Source organism: Nerophis lumbriciformis, linkage group LG26, assembly GCF_033978685.3.
Source record: "Nerophis lumbriciformis linkage group LG26, RoL_Nlum_v2.1, whole genome shotgun sequence".
NCBI lineage: Eukaryota > Metazoa > Chordata > Actinopteri > Syngnathiformes > Syngnathidae > Nerophis > Nerophis lumbriciformis.
This window is the reverse complement of record NC_084573.2, coordinates 27,223,654-27,245,934: the sequence shown is the minus strand read 5'-3', so window position 1 is coordinate 27,245,934 and position 22,281 is coordinate 27,223,654. Positions and strand designations below refer to the sequence as shown.

Here is a 22,281-nt window from a genome sequence, read left to right as displayed (position 1 = left end):
GTTAATCATAGAACTGGCAGACAATGGTTTTAAAAAAAAGTATTGATTTTGAATTTTGAATCGACAATCGATTCTGAATCGAATCGTTACCTCCAAGAATCGAATAGAATTGTGTGGTGCCCAAAGATTCACAGCCCTTAAGAGGACACATCTTAAATAAATGTATAAAAAGACAAAACAAAATAATAATTCATTATAACTGTACATTTTGAGTGGCGTACAAAAATAATCCAGATTATGACAAACATAAATGTAATTATAGCTATCGGTGCACTTGTGATACACGAGTCCTGAGTTTGAGCTCTGTTTTGGTTCTGTATGTTATTTTTATTATTTTTAAATTTACCAGCCTTCGGTGATAAAAAATGAAAATCCCTTATTTGTCCTGTAAATTTTCCATATTTGAAGCTAACGGTATATCTGATGTCATGTTGTCGCCGGGAGATAAACACTGATATTTATTATTTATATCTTGGTATTTATTAGCTGAAATGACTTCTTTACAGTCATGCATGCACTAAGGGTCAATTGATCCGGTAGTGACAGGCTGCACAACTATGGAGACATAGCACAGCCACTATGCCTTGGTGGTGGAAAAAAAATGGCCTTGTGGAAAAAGTTGTATTGACACTGGGGGGGGGGGAATAAATGAAATTGGTAAGTGTTGAATTGAGAAATGAAACCCAAACCTTAAACTAAAAAAGTTGTAATGACAGTGGGAAAAAAAAAATTGGTAAGTGTTGAATTGAGAAATGAAACCCAAACCTTACAAAAAAAACATTAATACGAATATTAAAAAAACTATAAGAAAAGAACAAATATGAGGATTGGTATTGAAAAACATGCAACACAAATATGATCCACAAAAATAGTTTTTTAATTTTAAACTGAACATTTTACATTACTTATACCTGATTCAGTGTCAATCCAACTTTTACTACTACATTTTTTTCCTACACCAAAATTTACTGGCAGTGTTAGGGCTCCATTCGAAACCAAGAAAGTCAATATGGAGGACGCCAAACAGCAAGTTTGTCCTTGCCATGTGGAATGTGAGTACAAAAAAAACACGGCGAAACCAAAGTGTTATGCACACTCTGCAGGAAGTAGTTTTTCTTTTTACTCCTTGAAATAGCACATTAATAACACAAAGGGAGTAACCGGTCCACATTAATGAGGATAAATGTCTAGGAAAAAACATTTTGTCAACATGATCATGATAAATGTTTATGTGCTGTGCAGATACAGGGCACTCTGATTGGTTTGGTCTCATCCAGTGGCCAATACGGGTTTACTGTAGTATTGATAGTTTTACTTTTTTTAGCCATGTGCGTGGCGCAGTGGGAGAGTGGCCGTGCGCAACTCGAGGGTCCCTGGTTCAATCCCCACCTAGTACCAACCTCGTCATGTCCGTTGTGTCCTGAGCAAGACACTTCACCCTTGCTCCTGATGGGTGCTGGTTAGCGCCTTGCATGGCAGCTCCCTCCATCAGTGTGTGAATGTGTGTGTGAATGGGTAAATGTGGAAGTAGTGTCAAAGCGCTTTGAGTACCTTGAAGGTAGAAAAGCGCTATACAAGTACAACCCATTTATTTATTTATTTATGCTTAAAAATGCATAAAATAGTCGATTTTCGAATGAATCGCAATTCTTATCCGTAACAATTTTTAATCGATTCAAAAAAATTTAAATAGATTTTAAAAATATACATACATAAATATATATATATCTTTTTTTAAACTTTTATTTATTAAATGTTTGGGAATAATGTTATTAAACTAAACCAGTTGTCTTTTAAATAATATAGAAATGTATCAGAGCTTATGGAGGAATGTAGTTAATCTTAGAACTGGCACCCAATGTTATTAAAAAGTATGGATTTTGAACTAAGAATCGTTTTGAATCGATTCTGAATCGAATTGTTACCCCCAAGAATCGAGTTGAATCGTGTGGTGCCCAAAATATTAACAGCCCTATAAATTAGGCTACATACATAGAATATGCTTTAAAAAAATCTGATAGAAAGAAGCTGTATATTTAGGAGCTCAATGTGGCAAGGGATGACTGTACTCCAACAATTACCATCTTTGTCTTTTTGTTCATAATAAATTAAATGTAACATATATATTGTAGCCAATCTGATCCCACGTGTTCGAACCTCCTGCTCAGGTACCTCGGCTGCTTGAGCTATCCGAGGATTAATTAAGGCCGCGGCGACAGATGGCCATGGAGACGTCTCCACTGTTGTGTCAGCCGCCAGTCTAAACACAGATAAACGCCTCCAGAGCTTGGAGCGAGAGCTTGGGGGGGCGCTAGCAAGGCCTGCCAATAGCGATTAGCTGTGTGAAGTCAGGAGTGGAGGGAGGAGGGCTGCCATGTCTACGACACCAGTGCCTGTTTGACCTGAGCTTTAAAGGTGTCTAAACTAGCACATGTCGGTTTCTACTTTTTAATACGTCTGACTCTCAAAACCTGCAAATTGCATCCCAGAAAAGCCCACACATGGCAGTTCAAGTGTGTCAAGAATGGCGTCCAGTGCATAAAGTCGCATTTTAATTAAGCTGCTCCTGACCAAGGGACAGCGGAGGACATGCGTACTCCGGTCGAGGACTGGATGAGGGATTTTAGGGGACTGAGGCCAGAGAGCTTTCCATGCTCAGAGTATAGATTAGTGCGAGGTAAGAGCGAGCAAACATCAGCCTACTTAAAGTGTGCAGAAAGTGAAAGGCAGACGGTATTAAAGCACAATTGTATCAAATATGATTCACAGGAGAGTCACAGTATTACAAGTAGGGGGGTCAAAAAATGTATTCTTATTTGTAACGGTTCTTAATCAATTCCAAAAAAAAATTGTATTTCTAAAAAAAAATTTAGATTATTATTTTTTTTATCTGTCCTGTGTGGAGTTTGCATGTTCTCCCCGTGACTGCGTGGGTTCCCTCTGGGTACTTCGGCTTCCTCCCACCTCCAAAGACATGCACCTGGGGATAGGTTGATTGGCAATTATAAAGTGTCCCTAGTGTGTGAATGTGAGTGTGAATGTTGTCTGTCTATCTGTGATGAGGTGGCGACTTGTCCAGGGTGTACCCCGCCTTTCGTCCGTGTGCAGCTGGGATAGGCTCCAGCACCCCCGCGACCCCGTAAGGGACAAGCGGTAAAAACTGGATGGATGGATGTCCTTTCCAGCCACTCAGGCAAATCAGATTGTTGATGTAGAGCCAATATCTTCAAACTACGGCCCGCGGGCCAAGTGTGGGCCGCCAAAGTCTTCAAATTGGGCCGCAAGAATAATTAGGTATCTTGCTCGGGGGGAGGTTGCATTCATTTCAAAAGTCTAATTTGGTGCTGTTTTTTGTCGTCATCTAGTGAACAACATGAGTCTTTTTATCTTTAAATATGACCATGCGCAACATTTACTTGTACAACCTAATGCAAACAACCTTCCATAGCTAGTCATGGTGCAAAAAAAAATATATCCAACCAAGTCATTGAACATTGTGGACATTATAAAAAAACGCCCATTCACCATAAATACAATCAAAATTACACCCAATTAAATCCATTACAAAGCATGATGGGAAAATTGCAAAACGCTCTCCATATTTATCCACGTTTGGCGCATTTTAGCTGCCTGATATTTCTGATTGATTACAAAACTTTACGAAGGTCGTCACGGAAGTAGACAAGGTAGGAGCCAAACTTTCACATACTCTTAATATGCAATTATAATTATTATTAGATATTCATTATATTAATATAATATGTACACATCTGTGTGTGTGTATATATATATATATATATATATATATATATATATATATATATATATATATATATATATATATGCGGCCCCCAAGTCCAAAATGTTTGGACACCTCTGATGTAGATGATTATATCTGCTGTGCAGATTTACTTTAAAAAAGAGAAGGGTTGGATACTTCTCTGTTGCCTTATTTGTATTTGACTTTAGTAAATATTTGGGTAGAATTTTATCAAACAAAACTTGTTTTCTTTTAAGTAATTTAAATTTATCAGCGCTGTTTATCTATTTTATGGAGAAATGCAGTTAATCCTGGAACTGGCATACAATGTTATTAAAAAAAGTATTGATTTTGAATTGAGAATCGATTCTGAATTGAATCGTTACCCCCAAGAATCGAATCGAATTGTGTGGTGCCCAAAGATTCACCGCACTAATTACAAGTGTGGTGTTGTGCACTTCTACACGACAACAAACCTATAGCTAAATAGAATGCAGTAGTTTAATATAGGGGTGGGTACAGAATCCGGTACTGTTTTGGCACGGACCGGATCCTGCATGTCCTACCGTGCGCCGATTTGTGTCGAATCCATCGGTGCCGACGCCACGTCACAGCCGGTTGCCGGCTCTTCGGTGCTTGGCGATCACTCCAGCAGCACTCAGTGCGGAGTCAGCCAAACTACCTCTAGGTAATGTTGCAATTGTCAACGCCAACAAAGAAAGTGACTCATAAAAACGCTCCAATGTAAGTAAAGTAGTGCTCCACTTTTAGAAAAAATGCACTTGCTTAATGCTAATATACATTGGCTTTGCTATTGACATGCTCCTGATTAGCATTAGCGATTTTTTACATAGCGATTTCAGCACCTCCAAATTTATAATTAAAAGTATAACTCAGTTGAACTTTACAATCAACTGTTTTAGGACGCAGCAACATAACACACCATAAACCAGAGTCGTGTATAAAGAGAATATGGCCAACTCAGTTTCAGGCAATCTACTCAATGATTGGTCAAAAGGCACTCACGTGACAACAGGGCTCCATGACTGCTACTAACTTTGAGCTGATCCTATGTGTTTGCCTGTTACTTTTTTTTTTGTGACATTTTTTACGAGCCACCAACTACAGCGTCTTGTGCCAGGTAGACACACGACACGTCTGCGTTTTATTCAGGAGAAAACACACAGAAGATAATACAAATTACAGAAGAAATGAACAAAATATATGGTTTGACAAAAACAGACTAAATTAGAACTATATGTAGACCATACTTGCCAACCTTGAGACCTCCGATTTCGGGAGGGGGGCGTGGTCGGGGGTGGGGCGGGGGCGTGGTTGGGGGTGTGGTTAAGAGGGGAGAAGTATATTTACAGCTAGAATTCACCAAGTCAAGTATTTCATATATATATATATATATAAAATAAATTATATATATATATATATATATATATATATATATATATATATATATATATATATATATATATATAGCTAGAATTCACTGAAAGTCAAGTATTTCTTATATATATATATATATATATATAAGAAATACTTGACTTTCAGTGAATTCTAGCTATATATATATAATTTATTTTATATATATATATATATATATATATATATATATGTGTGTATATATATATATGTATATATATATATATATATATATATATATATATATATATATATATATATATATATATATATAAATAAGAGAAATACTTGAATTTCAGTGTTCATTTATTTACACATATACACACACATAACACTCATCTACTCATTGTTGAGTTAAGGGTTGAATTGTCCATCCTTGTTCTATTCTCTGTCACTATGTTTCTAACCATGCTGAACACCCTCTCTGATGATGCATTCTGCTTCGTCTCCTTGTTGTGTGCGCAGTTGTGCACTGCACTCTCTAAAAGCCCTGGATGTTATTGTCACATATGCATGTACAGTAGATGGCAGTATTGTCCTGTTAAAGAGTGTCACAACATTGCTGTTTACGGCAGACAAACTGCTTTTAGTTAGACGAAAACGTGACTGCTGTTGTTGTGTGTTGTTACCGCGCTGGGAGGACGTTAATGAAACTGCCTAACAATAAACCCACATAAGAAACCAAGAACTTGCCCTCGATCATTCTACAGTTATAACGTCATTGGGCAGGCACGCTGTTTATGTTGTGGGAAAGCGGACGTGAAAACAGGCTGTCGACACGTCACTCAGGTCCGCCTGAATTTCGGGAGATTTTCGGGAGAAAATTTGTCCCGAGAGGTTTTCGGGAGAGGCGCTGAATTTCGGGAGTCTCCCGGAAAATCCTGGAGGGTTGGCAAGTATGATGTAGACGTATTTATTTTTGTTTATTTCATCAGAAATACTAACGTCAAAACGACAGCAATCCAATGCGTACAGGCACAGCTGCACACGTCCTTGGTAGCAGTCATGTCGCCTGTTTTTAGTTGGCCATACTCTATATATACAGTCGTGGTCAAAAGTCAGAACTTCCCTCCAGAAGATCTTATCTTTGTCCGCCCATGGTATATGTGTGTATTTCTTATTTTTTATTTTTTTACACGCTCTTCTTGACAAAATTGGTGCAGTTCAGCTAAATGTATTGCTGGGTATTGTGGCCAAACAGCTCAATATTTGTTTCATCTGACCACAGAACTTTCCTCCAGAAGGTCTTATCTTTGTCCATGTGATGTCAGATGAAACAAAAAATTAGCTGTTTGGCCACAATACCCAGCAATACATTTAGCTGAACTGCAGCAATTTTGTCAAGAGGAGTGGTCAAAAATTCAAGCAGAAGCTTGCCAGAAGCTTGTGGATGGCTACCAAAAGCGCCTTATTGCAGTGAAACTTGCCAAGGGACATGTAAGCAAATATTAACATTGCTGTATGTATACTTTTGACCCAGCAGGTTTGGTCACATTTTCAGTAGACCCATAATAAATTCATAAAAGAACCAAACTTCATGAATGTTTTTTGGGACCAACAAGTATGTGCTCCAATCACTCTATCACAAAAAAATAAGAGTTGTAGAAATTATTGGAAACTCAAGACAGTCATGACATTATGTTCTTTACAAGTGCATGTAAACTTTTGACCACGACTGTATATATATAAGTTATACACTACTGCCATCTATTGTCTTGTAATTGCAACTTTATGTCATACTTGCAAATGAGACTCAGAAATGTGAAAAGAAAACAACATATAACAACTGGACAGTTTTAAATGTTGCTATAAAAAAGAGAGATTCTATCATCAAAAACAGTACATTTTTAATAATCGAAAATTGGTACAGTTATCGATACCAATTTACTTGGAATTGGACCGGTTCAAATGTAAACGGTACCCATCCCTAGATATAACTCTTGTATTGAGACCTAATACTTTGGCCCAATAAAAGTACACAGAGAAGATGGATAGATAAGTAAATCAAATAGCCTTTTTTCATTTATTGAGGCCTATGGTGTTTTGTTTTTGTTTTGTTTTCTACTCCACTGTAGATAGTTTCAGACGTCTAATAAGGGTTAGGAATGTATTATGTAATGGCTCTCTTTTATTTAAAAAAAAAAAAAAAAGTATCTACATTATAAATATTTTTTGTAGAGGTGTTATTTTTCCACATATAACACTTAATGAAGACAAGATGGCGCCTACATATTAGTTATGATTGTTCTTTTCGGGTCAGTGTTGAAATTTTGTGCAGCTTCTGCTCTGGGATATTGCACATTTATTATTTTATAAGGCTGCTGCTATCGATTATTTTAGTAATTGAGTAATCAATTAGTTTGTTCAATTAATTTCCAGCTAGTGATTAGCGCTAGCAATTTGTGTGCTGGTTGCCAGATAGCGATTTGTGTTGTGCTTGCCAGCTAGTGGTTTGCGGACTAGTTGTCAGCTGAAAAATATATTTAAAAATTATATATGTTCTGTTAAAACACTAATGGTAACATAAGCTAGCCGGTGCTACTCTTTTTTTTTACATTTATTGTAAATTCTGGACTATAAGCCGCTACTTTTTTTCCTACGCTTTGAACCTTGCATTTACGTAGTGAATAATTTATGGATTTTTCTTCGTTGACTGCAATAATAAAAATAATTGAATGAAATAAACAAGCAAAAACACTGAGAGGGTGTTTTTGATTGTTTTGGCTATGGCGCCATCTTTTGGACAAATTAGCTCACTGTAGGTGCTGCAGTGTCCTTCCATTTATCGGTAGTGCTTTTTTTTTCAACTAGAGTGCTGTTCAGTCTTCTAGCTGTCCATAGCGTTTCTACTCATATGGCTTTTTCATTCATCACTCCAAGCAACGTTTGTAAGTTTTACAATATATCTAAAACAATTCTTACTCACTAAACTGTCCTATGTGTGATGTCTTTCAAAGTGTTTTCCTGCATATTTGTACATGCTATCGTAATGTAATGACCCAAGCGTCGTTAGCATTAGCTAATATGTTAACATGAGTGTTTGTGTTAGGATTATTAACTTATTATTCTTTTTGTATTGTTTCAGTTTCACAAATTCCTCAGTAAATTTACCAAGATGTCACCGTAGAGTTATTGAGTCTGTTTAGCTGATTGGAGAGCGAGCTTCCACAGCTAATGGGTCCATGACGTATGACTTCTGTTTTGTCTGATCAGCCATTTTACTGCCGTGTTATGGACACTGGAAACAATTAGGGTATGTAAATAAACATTTATCAAATCTTTCTGCGTAAATAACAACATTTTGCAACGTATATATCTGCGGCGTATATACGGGGAAAAAAATGTCTTTTAAAAATTGAAAATGAAACTATAGACCGGAAAATGCGGTAATTACATACATATTTACATTTATTCCTGCTTGTCTTTCAGCATGTGTGCAGCAGGAACTCAAAGGACAGCATTGATTGTTGGTGTAAAATGGCCCCTAATGAGAGAACCAGTTCCTCCTAACGCCCAAAGGAGCTCAGCCCGGACTGAAGTGGTCCGAGCCGTAGGCTAGCGGGGCAGGGATGATCACCTCCCATATGAACGGTTATGTGCAGGAGGGCTCCGCTCAGGCCGCCAACCACAGGGAGCGGGCTGTGGACTGTCCCGGCGACGACACTTGCCTCGTCAAACCCCCGCACTGCGGCGCCCAAATGGAGAGGATTCAGCACTACCAGGAGGAGCTGAGGAAGAGGAGGGACGAGGAAAGCGGCCGGGGGAAGCACGACATCGACCCCAGTGCGTCGCTGAGGCTCAAGAAGCTGTCGCAGAACCCCAAAGTGGGCGTCGACAATCCCACCTTCGAGGGCAAGGAGAATGCTGCCAAAGACGTTGATGGTGAGTTGAGAAAAAAAGACAAAATGCGAGACAGGTCACATAAGACAATACAAGCAGTAAAAGCAATAATACAGGAATAAATAAACATAAGTTTTTGACTGTTGAGGTTTATCCAATCCTACTCCGCATGATTCATACAAGATAAAAGTCAGCGTGCTTGCTTATTTATACTTTGTAGGTTCGCACCGGGTTGCCCCTCCCTATAGGCAAAACAGGCGCTGTGTGTAGGGCCCAAGGATTTGTGGGGACCCTGTTTTGCATGAAGAAGCTCATGTAAAATGTTACCGCTAATGTAGCCCCTTCTGCTCCATCACTGATAATGATATAATGGCAAAACGTTCTCGTAGTCTCCCACGGTGCACAGTGTTAGGGCTATGCTGGTAATCTGACGTACAGAATTTGAATTCCGGTCGGGTAATGGCAACATGCAGGGTTTCCCCTACATATAAATGATCGTGGCGCACCGCCACAGTAAGTTAAATGCTGCCACACCTTCAAAATAATGATTTATTTTTTATACAAAAATATACATTTGTTTTAACATGAAAACAAATTTAAGTAATGGATATACAGTATATCGTCTACTGTTTACATACTTTTGGACATAAAACATTTGAAAAACATCTCAAATATAAAAATGTTCCACTATGCTTTATTTTTTTGGCTTCCTCCCACATTCCAAAATATGTTAGGTTCATTGTAGACTGTAAATTGTGCATAGATATGAATGGGAGTGTGAATGATTGTCTATATGTGCCCTGTGATTGGCCATGCTAATTTGGGTTAGCCTGTGTATGAGCTAGTCCATTATACGTTAGCATTAAGCTAGCGGAATTAGAGCCAACCTTCATCCCGTATAATTGTGTCACTTTTTTCAGTGTATTTCAAACTGTTATTAATTTAATGTGATTCCTACATGTATGTGCATGTATAATGTACTTTCCTTATTGTGCTTAGTTTTAGTGACGACTATCAATAAACCACCTCAAGTTTTTTTTTTCATCTCTAAATCAAAGAACTGTTTACATATTTGGCAATGGATGGATATGGCCTTTTCAAATTAAAAGTGTTATTTTTCATGGATTTCAATGAGTGTTAGTAAACCTTCATGCTCCATTATTTTCACACATCCAAAAAATGGCAAAGTCTGCCTTCTGACACTTTTGGGTTACTTCCGCAATGTGGACGTGTCCCCAGGCTGAATAGGAGAATACAAATAAAAGGGTTTTGTGTAACTTCCACCCATTCATTTTCTTCTGCTTATCTGAGGTTGGGTCGCGGGGGCAGCAGCTTAAGCAGAGAAGCCCAGAATTCCCTCTCCCCAGCCACTTCGTCCAGCTCCTCCCGGGGGATCCCGAGGCGTTCCCAGGCTAACCGGGAGACATAGTCTCCCCAACATTTACTGGGTCTTCCTCGTGGCCTCCTAACGGTCGGACGTACCCTAAATACCTCCCCAGGTGGCCATCCTGACGAGATGCCCGAACCACCTCATCTGGCTCCTCTCAATGTGGAGCGGCTTTACTCTGAGTTCCTCCCGAATGACAGAGATTCTTCCACTATCTCTAAGGTAGAGCCCCGCCCCCCGACGGAGGAAATTCATTTTGATCCCCTTGTACCCATTTCAGTCGAACTCTAAAGCTCATGTCCATAGGTGAGGATAGGAACGTAGATCGACCGGTAAATTGAGAGCTTTGCCTTCTGGCTCAGCTCCTTCTTCACCTCGATGGATGGATACAGGTGCTGCAGATGCTGCACCAATCCGCCTCACTCTTGCCTCACTCGTGAACAAGACCCCGAGGTACTTCCCCCACTTAGGGAAATGTCTCCCCCCTAACCCGGGGATGGCACTCCACCCTTTTGCGTAACTTCAAGCGCGTAAAAAACAAAACAAAAGTGCAAAGGTGAGAATAGGGCCCACAGTGCACACTCACTTTTTGTACCACTGAATGGATCCAATCCTACTCCGCATGATTTAACTTAACATGTACAACACCAAAATCTTATGTATTTAATATAAATATCCCATCAAACATCTGCAACCTGTGTGTGCTCCTCTCAATGTTCCTTTCTCTCTACCACAGAGCTGGAGGAGTTGCTGCAGGCTGTGAAGTGGGCGCAACAATGCCTAACAGACGCTCAGAGCCAGCAGGATGCAGAGCTGCTACTCCAGCTGCTTGCAAAGGAAGACTTCAAGTGCGCCTACAGCATCTACGCCGTTGTGTCCCAGAAGATGAACCGAGTGAACCCCACCTCGCCCCTCACAGTGCAAGCACAGGACCTTTGCTTGGAGGTCAGCATCATCGTGTTGTGACCAGTCATTAATCAGAAATGCAACTAAGAAATCATTCACATTTTAAAACCTCTCCTATGAGCTAAAAACTGGAACCCCAGGCTACAGAAGTAGCTTTAATTTCCTGTTCACTGAAATTGGACAATAGAAGATTGGGAACATGCTCCAGAGTCTGATGGAAATGAGATGCTTCGGGCTGTCTGTCTCGCCCTGCTTGAGTTCAGGCTCTGCTTTTTTTGGCTGACTTTTGCACCACAACATAGGGCAGCACAATTAATAGAATTTTATGAAATAATTTTGACTGCCACGATTAAATTAAGGTGATCGTCTGCGATATTAACATTTAAAAAGCTGGCGCCACTGCATATCAAATCAAGCACTTAAACAGCCAGTGGCTCCCCCTCAAGCCAGAAGCTATTGTTTACGAGCACAGAGCTCCATGACTACGCCGGCTGGCACGGACACACTTCTCTCAACTGCTGCAGCCGTTTACCTCGTTTCACTTCCCTGAAACATCCGGGGAGTCTCGCTCTCCGTTCATCAACGATGCACACTCCTTTAAATATATGTTTACACCTCCATTTACAAGAATTTTTAAATACAAGCTCTTGGCTTTTTCTTATGCTTTAGGTTGCGAGCATACATTTGAGTTATGAGCTTCCCTGCCATTGGTTGAAGCCAGAGATCAACACAATCCTGCCCTCCAACAACCAGAACTGAGAAACCGTGGACATTTATCCATGAAAATATGGAGAAGCTGTCAAATGGTGTGCTCGATGTGTTCATGCTACAAACTCTGGACCATCGAGTATTTGCCTTACTCACTGGGTGTTACGCAGACATTCATACATATATGCCGTCAACTTTGGCCTCACCGGTCTGTCACTCAAATATATCCGCGTGCAACGTAAACAACAGTAACAGCTCCTGGCAGCCTGAAGAAACCCTGCCTTAGTCTGCTGCCCAAGGTAAATGCTGTATATACATTTCATAAATATTTCATAAAACTGCTGTAGTTGTGCATTCTATTGTATTTTTAAAACAATATTATAATTTATAATAATACACCTGTAGATGTTATTTATTATCTAAAAAAATGTGCTTGTAAATCTAAAAATACTATACAACGTTTGTTTTGCCTTTTTATTGGACTATTTTATCACCAATTAAATGACGTCACGTTCATACATCCCCACGCTTTTGGGACCCCACCACCGCAAGTAGATCGCCGCCTTGTGGAAAACAGTGTTTTATCTAATATAACAAATAATCGTGAGTAATAACGGTCCTTGGATTCTTCAATAATCGTAATTTCGATATTGATCAAATTAATTGTGATATTTTTTTATTTTTTTTACCATAAGTGTGCATCCCTACCATAATCAAAGATCAGGAGGTCAAGAAATGCAACCCAGTGTGCAGAAATTCAGTAGCAGTGAAAAGTGTATAAACCCTTCACTTATGCCTCAGGCCTCTGTTAGGGTTAGTGCCAGTGTAACACAAAGGAATGTAACGTGTCTAGATCCATCAATTAAAATTAATTCATATATCCCTTAATCAAAAGTGTCTCAAAGGGCTTCACAAACGTACGACATCCCGTGATCTAAACCCACATCCGGGCAAGGAAAAACTCAACAAACCACCTGAGAAGGGACCGCAGATGAAGGGACCCCTCTTCCAGGGTGATTGGCTGCAATAAATGACAAGTGGCTATAATTATTGAATTGTGAATTTAATAAAAAATGTGGGAGTCCAGTATATCAGAAAGCCAACAGATCGTTATAGAGGGTCTTCCAGGCTCAGCCAGGTCAGCTATACAGAGACGTCCACTGCTGTGCATGGAAGAATAATACAACCCGGGTCACAACTAGGGTCAGCTAGCACATCATCTAGATGGCATGGCCACCTGGTATCCTCCCCCCGGTAGGAGAGAGGGGACAGAGTATAAAAGTGGCAAAACTGCTGGTCTAAAACGGAGTCTAAAAGCTATAGCAGGGGTGTCCAAACTTTTTCCACTTTTTACATTAATATTGAAGGCTGCAGGGGCCACTTTGATACATTTTGTACATTAATGATGCTAGAAACAATCAATATATGCTAAACTATCTGAACACAACATCCACATATTAGCTTTGTGTTGTCCGTAACAAAGCCTATTCTATGTCTATGTAATTCTGCCCTAAATTTAGCATTTTCAACCATAACAATGGCTAAATCAACTAAAAATACCATTAATACAGTAGTAATGGCAACGAGACAGGAATTTAGAAGCTGAAGAGTCCTATAACTTGGTAATTGACACATGCTAACTGTTAGCTGCTAACTTTTTTTAGCTATTTTTGCATGCATACGCTTCATAGTTGTGTCACTTGGTACTTGACGCATTCTAGCTGTTAACATGCTAAAGTAGCATTTAGGTTCGGCCTGCGCATTTTAGCATACTCAAGCAATTTCTCCTGAATTTGCTGACTTAGTTTTTCGTGTAGGGTTTTAATCTGAAATGTGTTAATTTTGTCTTTATAATGTGGCGTGGGCCAATAAAAAAACAAGCTGCGGGCCGCAAATGGTCCCCGGGCCACACTTTGGACACCCCTGAGCTATAGCGTATAAATGGGTTTTAATGCTTCTAGAAAATTAGTCAGAGTCAAAGAAAATGTATTTGGATGTACTTCAATATTATTCCTATTCTTAATTTTTTTGTAATATATTTGTTTACATTTTTTTTGTATTCTTCTCCTGGTTTGTTGTGTTGAAGTAGTTTAAGCCTACATACATCAGTTAGGGTGGTACTATTTTGTATTGCTGGGTTGCAATCACGTAACCGAAAGACATTTTTGTGTTTTAGACTGCTGTTTATTTACCTGAATCAGTGCAGATTTGTCTGTATTTTGAAAGGTTTAGAGGCAAATACATACCGTAAGTGATCATGATAACAATATTTCAAATTGGATGGAGTGGATTTTTACATTTTTCAGAATTTTTTTTTTTTTAAGATTTAAACAATTTATCATCACCAAGACATTACTGCTCACCTCGACCTCACTTAATTTGACACTTACAGTATTTAGAGAAAAAAAGATTGGATGCACATCACGTCTTTACATCTGAGAGGTCCACAAATTAAACATTAATACGTAAAAGACAAAGTTGGACTTATTTGTGCATGCATATGCTTCATAGTCGTATAACTTGGTGCTTGACATCTAGCTGTTAACATGCTGAAGTTAGCATTTATTCTCCCGAAATTGCATATTTAGTTTTTTCGTGTAGGGTTCTAATCCGGAATGTGTTTATTTTTTCTTTAATTTCCCCTCTGGGATTATTAAAGTATTTCTGATTCTGATTCTGATTTATAATGTGGCGTGGGCCAATAAAAAACAAGCTGCGGGCCGCAAATGGTCCCTAGGCCACACTTTGGATACCCCTGAGCTATAGCGTATAAATGGGTTTTAAGGCGGGACTTGAATGCTTCTGTGTGTGGCAGAATCAACATGAATTCTGATGCACCTGAATTAGAGGCATGTAAAGTTCATATAAAGGGCACCAAGCAGCACCGCCGCTATTCCCGTCTTTCCGTGAGACGACCCGGCTGAGCACATCCAATAGATCTGCTCTGAGACATGGCAACGCATGTTCCCCTGTAGACAGTAAAATGGGCGTGAGCTCCCACCCACCGGGCACGGCTCCCGAAGCTCTTTAACGACGCCTTACAGATTTAACAGCGCGGCCAGGCTGTGTCGGACGCTCCGATTGGGCCCCGGTTAAACTAATCTCCTAGCTGCCTGCCATGCGGCACACTGCAGCAAGGAGGCCAGGAAAAGAAACTCCAGCAGGTTACTGTAGTGTGGTGGGAGGAGCTGGGAAGGGGGAGGGAGAAGTGCGTCACCTTGTTAGTGAAAGCTTTGATTAGTGTAATGGACGCTACAGACTCAAGCCTTTGTTCACACTAACATGCAAACAACTCTCCCGTGAAGTGACACTAACTAGATGAACTTAATTATTCAAATGTGCAGTCTTGTGCCAGAGAGGACGAATAAAAACTATATAAAAGCTAAATTGCTTTGAATGTGTGGCAGTGGAGACTTAAAAAGTTTTATAGCAGGGAGCTTCTTTTTCTCTGTGGTGTACAAATGTGTGGCATTAAGATTTAGTGGTCACACTTCTTTGCTCATAAAGAAGTAAACTAGCAGCAGGGTGGTATGACTGTGCAGCTTGTTTATGCTGGGAATCTTTCCACTGTGCAACTAATAACAGACTAAACCTACCTGATCTAATGTCAGCGACCATTGTGAAAACATCTTAAATCTGAACTATGACTTCGACAAGTGAAATTGAAATGACGGCAGTGTATATGTTTTAGCTGTTTTGGTCCCCCCCATGTTGGTTGCACTGAGATATCAAGCTGCATTCCGGACTGCTGGAAGCAATCGAGGTCTGACCTCACAGCATTCCATTTGAAAGTAAACAGACGACATGGCTGACAATCTCAATCAGATTGTTGTCTTTATGTTGAAAATTTAGTTTTTGAATGTCCATGGGGTAAAACCATTACTTGTTCATCCTCTCACTTTTTGTCTGACGTGACAGGAAATTTCACCATCTGACCTCACCATGCCATGTGTGTGTGTGTTCAGGTCCAAAAGATCCTCAAGTCCAGCCAACAGAGGGAAGGCTTGGAGCTAAGAGCTCTACTCACCAATCCCCATCTCCAGGTCAGCTGACTTATCATATCCTCTTTGAACCTGCACTATAACCATTGACTTAACAACCAGCATTTTTGCACCAGTGCTCCCCCTATAGTTGAGAAAGGTAATCTATGTGTAAGCCACTGTGGTTAACATTGAGTTGTTGATTAGCTCAACATGGTAATGTAATATCTCACCTTTTCTGTACTGAAGTGGGCTCAGCAAACTACTTTACTGTTTAGAAGAATGTGTATGGATGTGTGCGAGTTCAATAGCGTCTACAGAAGGTTTGTCTAAACTACGGCCCACGGACCAAATGCAACCTGCCAGCATCTTCAATATTTCCTGTGAGACGGCACAAGTCCAATAAGCAATTTGGCAGGGGATGGCCTTTTCATATCATATACAAATAGTCAGAAGTCTGATAAGTGCCATTTTTTCGACCAATGAAAGTAACTTCAGTGGCCATTAATTGTACATCAATATGAATTTGGCACAGCATTTACATATTTGACCCAATACAAACAACCTTCCCAAGTCATGTTGCAGAGAAAAAAAATCAACCAGCACGAACATTCAACTAACATAGTCCCACATAACACAACCTGCTCAATGGACTTTGTGGATATTATAGAAAAAATGTCCAATCAGCATTAACAAAATCTAAACTACACCCATATCCATTACAAGGGATGATGGGGAAAATTGCAAAACACTCTCTCCACACTTATCCATGTTTGGTACATTTTAGCTGCTTGATATTTCTGATTGATTAAAATAAACAAGGTAGGAGTTTAATTTTCACATACTCTTAATAACCAATTATAATAATTATTATATATCGAGTATATTATGATATGTAATCATATATGTACATATATACACATACACCTGTGCGTGTATGTATATACATACCTGCCAACTACTCCGGTTTTCCCGTAATTCGTACGGTTTTCATCAACCTATTCCGGGTTACGGTTGCAGTGATAAAAAATACGGTTTTTCATTAATTAAAAAAAAAAAAGGGTGAAAACTACGCGAATTGCACCTTGTGCAGACAAGATTTTTCGATCGGACACGGAGGAATTAGCGATGTAAAAGACCACGTTGGGACAAAAAAACACAAGTCTAATGCCGTTGCTAGCGATACAAGTGGAAAACTTTCAACGTTTTTCGTCGCCCAAACAGATTCTTTGGATGTGATAAATGCCGAAGTTTTATTTACGGAGGCAATAATTGAGCATGGACTTCCAATCGCACTGGCTGATCACATGGGACAGTTAAATGTTTGTAATGCAACCTTTAAAAATCATTACGCGGTGATCGCGGTCCCAAAAATAAACTTTTCTTGCATGATAATGTCCAGAAAAATTCGCTTTATATTACTATAGAGTCCTTTTAACGAATGAGTTTGATGGTTTATCACAAACCTTAAATGAAAGAAGTCCTTTGTTCTCCTGCAGCATGCATGCGCTTTGGCCTTGCTTCGTGTTTGGTGCGCAATCCTGTCGGCTGTATTTCACAGCACGACATACTGTTAAAAGTGTTTATACTATTTATGCTTTCAAGTCCAAGTTGAAGAAATCTTGTTAAATGTTGACAGCATAACTACCAAAATACAGAAGTATGTCCTTAATATTTTTGCAGTGCTATTTCTGTTGAAAAGTTCAAATGATTACATTAGAGATGTGATGTGCCACTTTTCAAGTGTCTGATGGCTTAAATTAATTTTCATTAATTGTTCATATTTTGAATTCTTTTGAAAGGCTTACAAAAAAACTACATTTGAATTGTAATTCCATGCTATTGACAGGACTATTAATTTTAATGAAGTTAGCTTACCATGTTTACAGTATGATAATTGTGATAGAAATGTGAATTTTAGGCACAGAATATTTTTTACAATTGAACAAGGCAGTAGATTATACAAGCTTGGACAGAAAGTTAATAATGACACCAATTTTTTTTTTTATGGAATTGTTTAGTACTGTTTTACCATTTGTTTACTGTAAAAAGTGTTTATACTGTTTATACTTTCAATTAACAAATTGAAGTCTTGTGAAAGGTTGACAGGATAACTGGCATTGACTGTCAAAATAATTTCAAACTATTGAAGTTAGCTTACAGAATAAACATGCCAATCAACCCATATGATTTTTGCTGTAATATTTTTGTTTTGAAAAGTCACTGTGACTGATAGAAAAGTGATGGTTTTAGCAACATTTTAACCTGTCTGAATGCTAATAATCATTTTGCGTCGGGGGGCGAAGCCCTGAACCCTCCACCAGGACTTTGTCCTGGACCTACCGGGGGCTGCGGCCCTTGGACCCTGGCTACTAGGTTTTTCTGATTTCAAAAGTTGGCAGGTATGTATATATATATATATATATATATATATATATATATATATATATATATACACATACACACGTGTGTGTAGGATTGATGTTCGAAAACCGGTTCTCCCGATGCTTGGAAAAGAAAAGAACCGATTCCATGGATTTGAATCCCTTTTTGAGAAACGGTTCCCGTTATCCAAGCCACTGTACCGTATTTTTGCGTCCATAGGGCGCACCGTATTAAAAAACCGTGTCAGTTACGGGTACTATTTCTGTATTTAAAGCATAAATAAGGCGCAACGTATTTTTGGGCGCAGGAATGGTTAAACATACGCTAGTTTAAAACAAATGCTAGCTTAAAACATACGCTAGCATGCATGGACGCAGTTTTAAAAAGGCAGCAGGAGCAAAGCTGAGTTTGGTTGTACTTTACTGAAATATTTATCAATGTACTCACATTATTTTTTGATCAATCCTCATCCACAAATCCATCAAAGTCCTCATCTTCTGTGTCCGAAATGAACAGCTGGGCAAGTTCTCCATCAAACACGGCAGATTCCCTCTCTTCATTTTAAAAGTCAGTCTCGTTGTCCATTAGCATAGCACAACAGTAAAAGCCGACTTCTCTTGCCCCGTTGTGCGTATCGATTCGCTACCGTGCTGGTCCCCTTCTTCTCCACAGTGTGCTTCACCGGGATGTCGAAAGTGAGCGGCACCTCTTCCATGTTGATAATGTGCTTGTCGGCTATTTTTTTATTTACAACGCACATAGCAGCACTATATGCTCACTGGAGGCGTGCCTTTAGCGTCCTCTCTCACTTGAAACCTTCACGCTTTAACGTCCGCATGCTGTCCTCAGTCACGTCCGCTTTTCCTCCATATAAACAGCGTGCCGGTCCAGTCACATAACATCTACGGCTTTTGGAACTCAGTGCACACACAAGGTGCACACACAACAACCTATCTGGATTCGATAAGAGTTTCGATAAGGAATCGGTTCGATAAAAGGATTCGATAATGGCATCGACATCGATAATTTCTTAACAAACATCATCCCTACGTGTGTGTGTATACACACATATATACTGTATATACATGTACTTTGCTCCGGCCAAAATGTTTAAACACAATTCGGCCCCCCAGTCAAAAAGTTTGGACACCCCTGGTCTACAGGATTTGAGCAGGTTTATTGAAATGTTTACTGTCTGTGTACAGGCGCTGATGCAGGCCCACGACAGCTTAGCAGTGCAGGAAATGGCAGAGGACAATGTGATTCAGTATCTTGGAGAAACCGTTAAAATGGTGCGGCTGCAGAAGACCAGAGACACCCCACTGGTGAGATGCTACCTGCATGCGTTTTTGTCCTTCTGTGTGCAGGGACCTCCCGTACAAAGCTTGCGTATGCACAAAAACCTACCGCACGCCCTTTTTCACTGCAAAGGTGAGTGTCAAAACTGACATTGACGTGGAAATGTGCGCTGGCAGAAAGGACACAGTTACGGCGAAGGAAGGATCAGTTGCAGCAATTATCTTTTCAAACGCTCATCTGTTTTGATGATGTACATCCATCTTATTAAGTTTGTTCCTGACCCCCGACTAATTTTTTTTTTTTTTAGCCTGTGTGCTGTTTTCTGTAGCAGGAGAAAGAAGCTTGCTGTTCTCATCACATGGCTACTTTCAATATGATTTGCGTATTTATAAGTGGGGGTGGTTTGGGCATGTCAAACCAGGCAAATGTCTACGGTTGATTCCAAGTAGATTGCAATGTAACAAAGAAATGTGCTTGGATTTGTGCGTGCGAACACTTTCATACATCTACATTTTTTCTGGCGTACGCCATTTTCTGGATTTGTAGGAAAGCCACGCAAGTCTCTGTACGTGAGGCCCCAGGTCTCTGACCGTAGGAACATGCAGGTCTGGGGTCATATTATGCAAAACCCACTTTTCTTACCTGTTGTATAAGCGCAGAACTTTTGACTTCAAACTATTTAATGGTATTGCCATTTATAAAACCCTTTTGCCTTTGTTCCAAATCAGTTGTTTGAGATGTTCCCCGTTTTCTGACATATGTCAACTTCCGACGTCAGCGTTTATCTCTGTACTTTGTAGAGGTTTTCCGGCAGACGCCTGCCAAAGTCCGCCATTCTTTTTTTTCGTGGATGCCTTTGTAATCCAAACAAAAATATGTCCACGGTGAGATACATAACTACAATTCTGTTGTTAGTTGTATTAACCAGCACAAGTCAGTACACCAACCTCCAGCCTAATCCAAAGAAGTAAAAAGGACCTGCTCCACGTTTTTTGGTCTCTTTGTTTGTGCAAACTGTTTAACCAACCTCCAGCAATACACAGAAAGATGTTTCCTTTTATAGCTTTTTTATGGCAATGGTGGATACAAAAAAGCAATAAGTCTAATAACTGTAGATTGATATGATTTGTAATTATCATTGTTGGGAAAATCGGGATTACATGTTACTAACACCGTTACTTTCATTAGTAATGAGTGATCTAATTCAATTACTTTTACATATGTTAAAACGCCGTTAGTGATGCGTTACTAACGTGTCACGCTACTTTTGATGTGCTTGTTTGTCAACAAGACAGTGCCATAAGCTCAGCAGGTTCAATGCAGGAAGTAATATTTTACTAATGAACCAGCACCCCACTGAAATAAACTTGTGGAGGCAACATCACACAGCAAACAACACGTAGACTAAGTACACACACATACATACTGCTACTGCTACTACGAGGGAATAAAGAACAACAATTCAATGATTGAAGTGACAAGCTTGTGGACAAGGAGAAAAGACCTCAATCAAAGCACATTCAATCTTTATTAGCTAGTGCTAACTAGGGTGGTCCCGATACCAATAATTTAGTACCAGTACCGGTACCAGAATGTATATCGATACTTTTCCAAATAAAGGGAATTAAGAAAAATGTCAATATTGGCTTTATTTTAACAAAATATCTTACACTACATTAAACACTCAGTCAAAGAACAATTAAAATATAAAAATATAAATTAAAAGGCATTGAAATGGCAGCGACCCTGAAGGGAACGTCTTCCCTGTGCTCCTCGACTACAGTCTGAACTCGACCGAATAGCAGGACAGGTGTAACAACTACATTATTACCTGTCACTCTGTATAACTCCTTGTGCTGAATGCTTATTATTTAAATATTTACTAAAGTTTGAAGCAAAGGTGCTAATACTAATCGCCACATTTGGCGAGGCGTGTTTTAAAGCAGCTGTTGTGATATGATGACCCTTTAAGAATGGCAGTATGTGGGGTGAGTGACTAAGTCAGTGGGCAAGTTAGGAGAGGTAGTGCTAGCATAGGCAGGTTGTGCCCTGTGGAAATTATAAATAAAGTGACCAAGTTGTAACTAATCGACAGCCTCGTCATTAAGACCAAAGAGTGGAGCTTTACGGACCCGCGGCTTAATTTGACTCAACACGGGGAACCTTACCTGGCCCGGACACGGAAAAGATTGACAGATTGATGGCTCTTTCTCCATTCTGTGAAGCAATTTCCTGAAGTGAAAGGTCTCCCCTGCTCTCCTCAGCCACGATCTGGAAGCCGACAAGCAGGAAAGGTGTAAAACAGTACTTGCTGTTTAAAGAGTCACCTTTTATTGTTAGTTTTGAAGCCCAAATACCCCATATTGCGCTTCATGCACCCTCTTTATTAACCAGTAGAATTGCAGTTTTTTGCCATTTTTCTTCTCCAAGATGTTATTACTTGTATGCACTTTGTGCGTGCATTTTGACACACTCAACATCATGCGTCTCGGCTCTGTAGTCACTGCTGCAAAGCGGCACTCAGATAAAAGAGCGGTACCGGTACTTTTCAAAGGTGGTATAGTACCGATTTCAATTGATTA

The 22,281-nt window shown here is 39.5% G+C and overlaps 1 protein-coding gene across 1 annotated transcript in view; it reads left to right on the top strand.

The window, feature by feature from the left end:
• The window catches only part of pals1b (protein associated with LIN7 1, MAGUK p55 family member b), a 50,263-nt gene that overhangs the window by 5,036 nt on the left and 22,946 nt on the right, over window positions 1–22,281 (top strand). Inside the window, exons 2-5 of the mRNA XM_061987061.2 lie at window positions 8,624–9,076; window positions 11,158–11,366; window positions 16,001–16,078; window positions 19,606–19,725. Of these exons, the coding sequence (XP_061843045.1) occupies window positions 8,764–9,076; window positions 11,158–11,366; window positions 16,001–16,078; window positions 19,606–19,725 (720 nt within the window). The 5' untranslated portion in view covers window positions 8,624–8,763. The remainder of the gene's footprint in view (window positions 1–8,623; window positions 9,077–11,157; window positions 11,367–16,000; window positions 16,079–19,605; window positions 19,726–22,281) is intronic.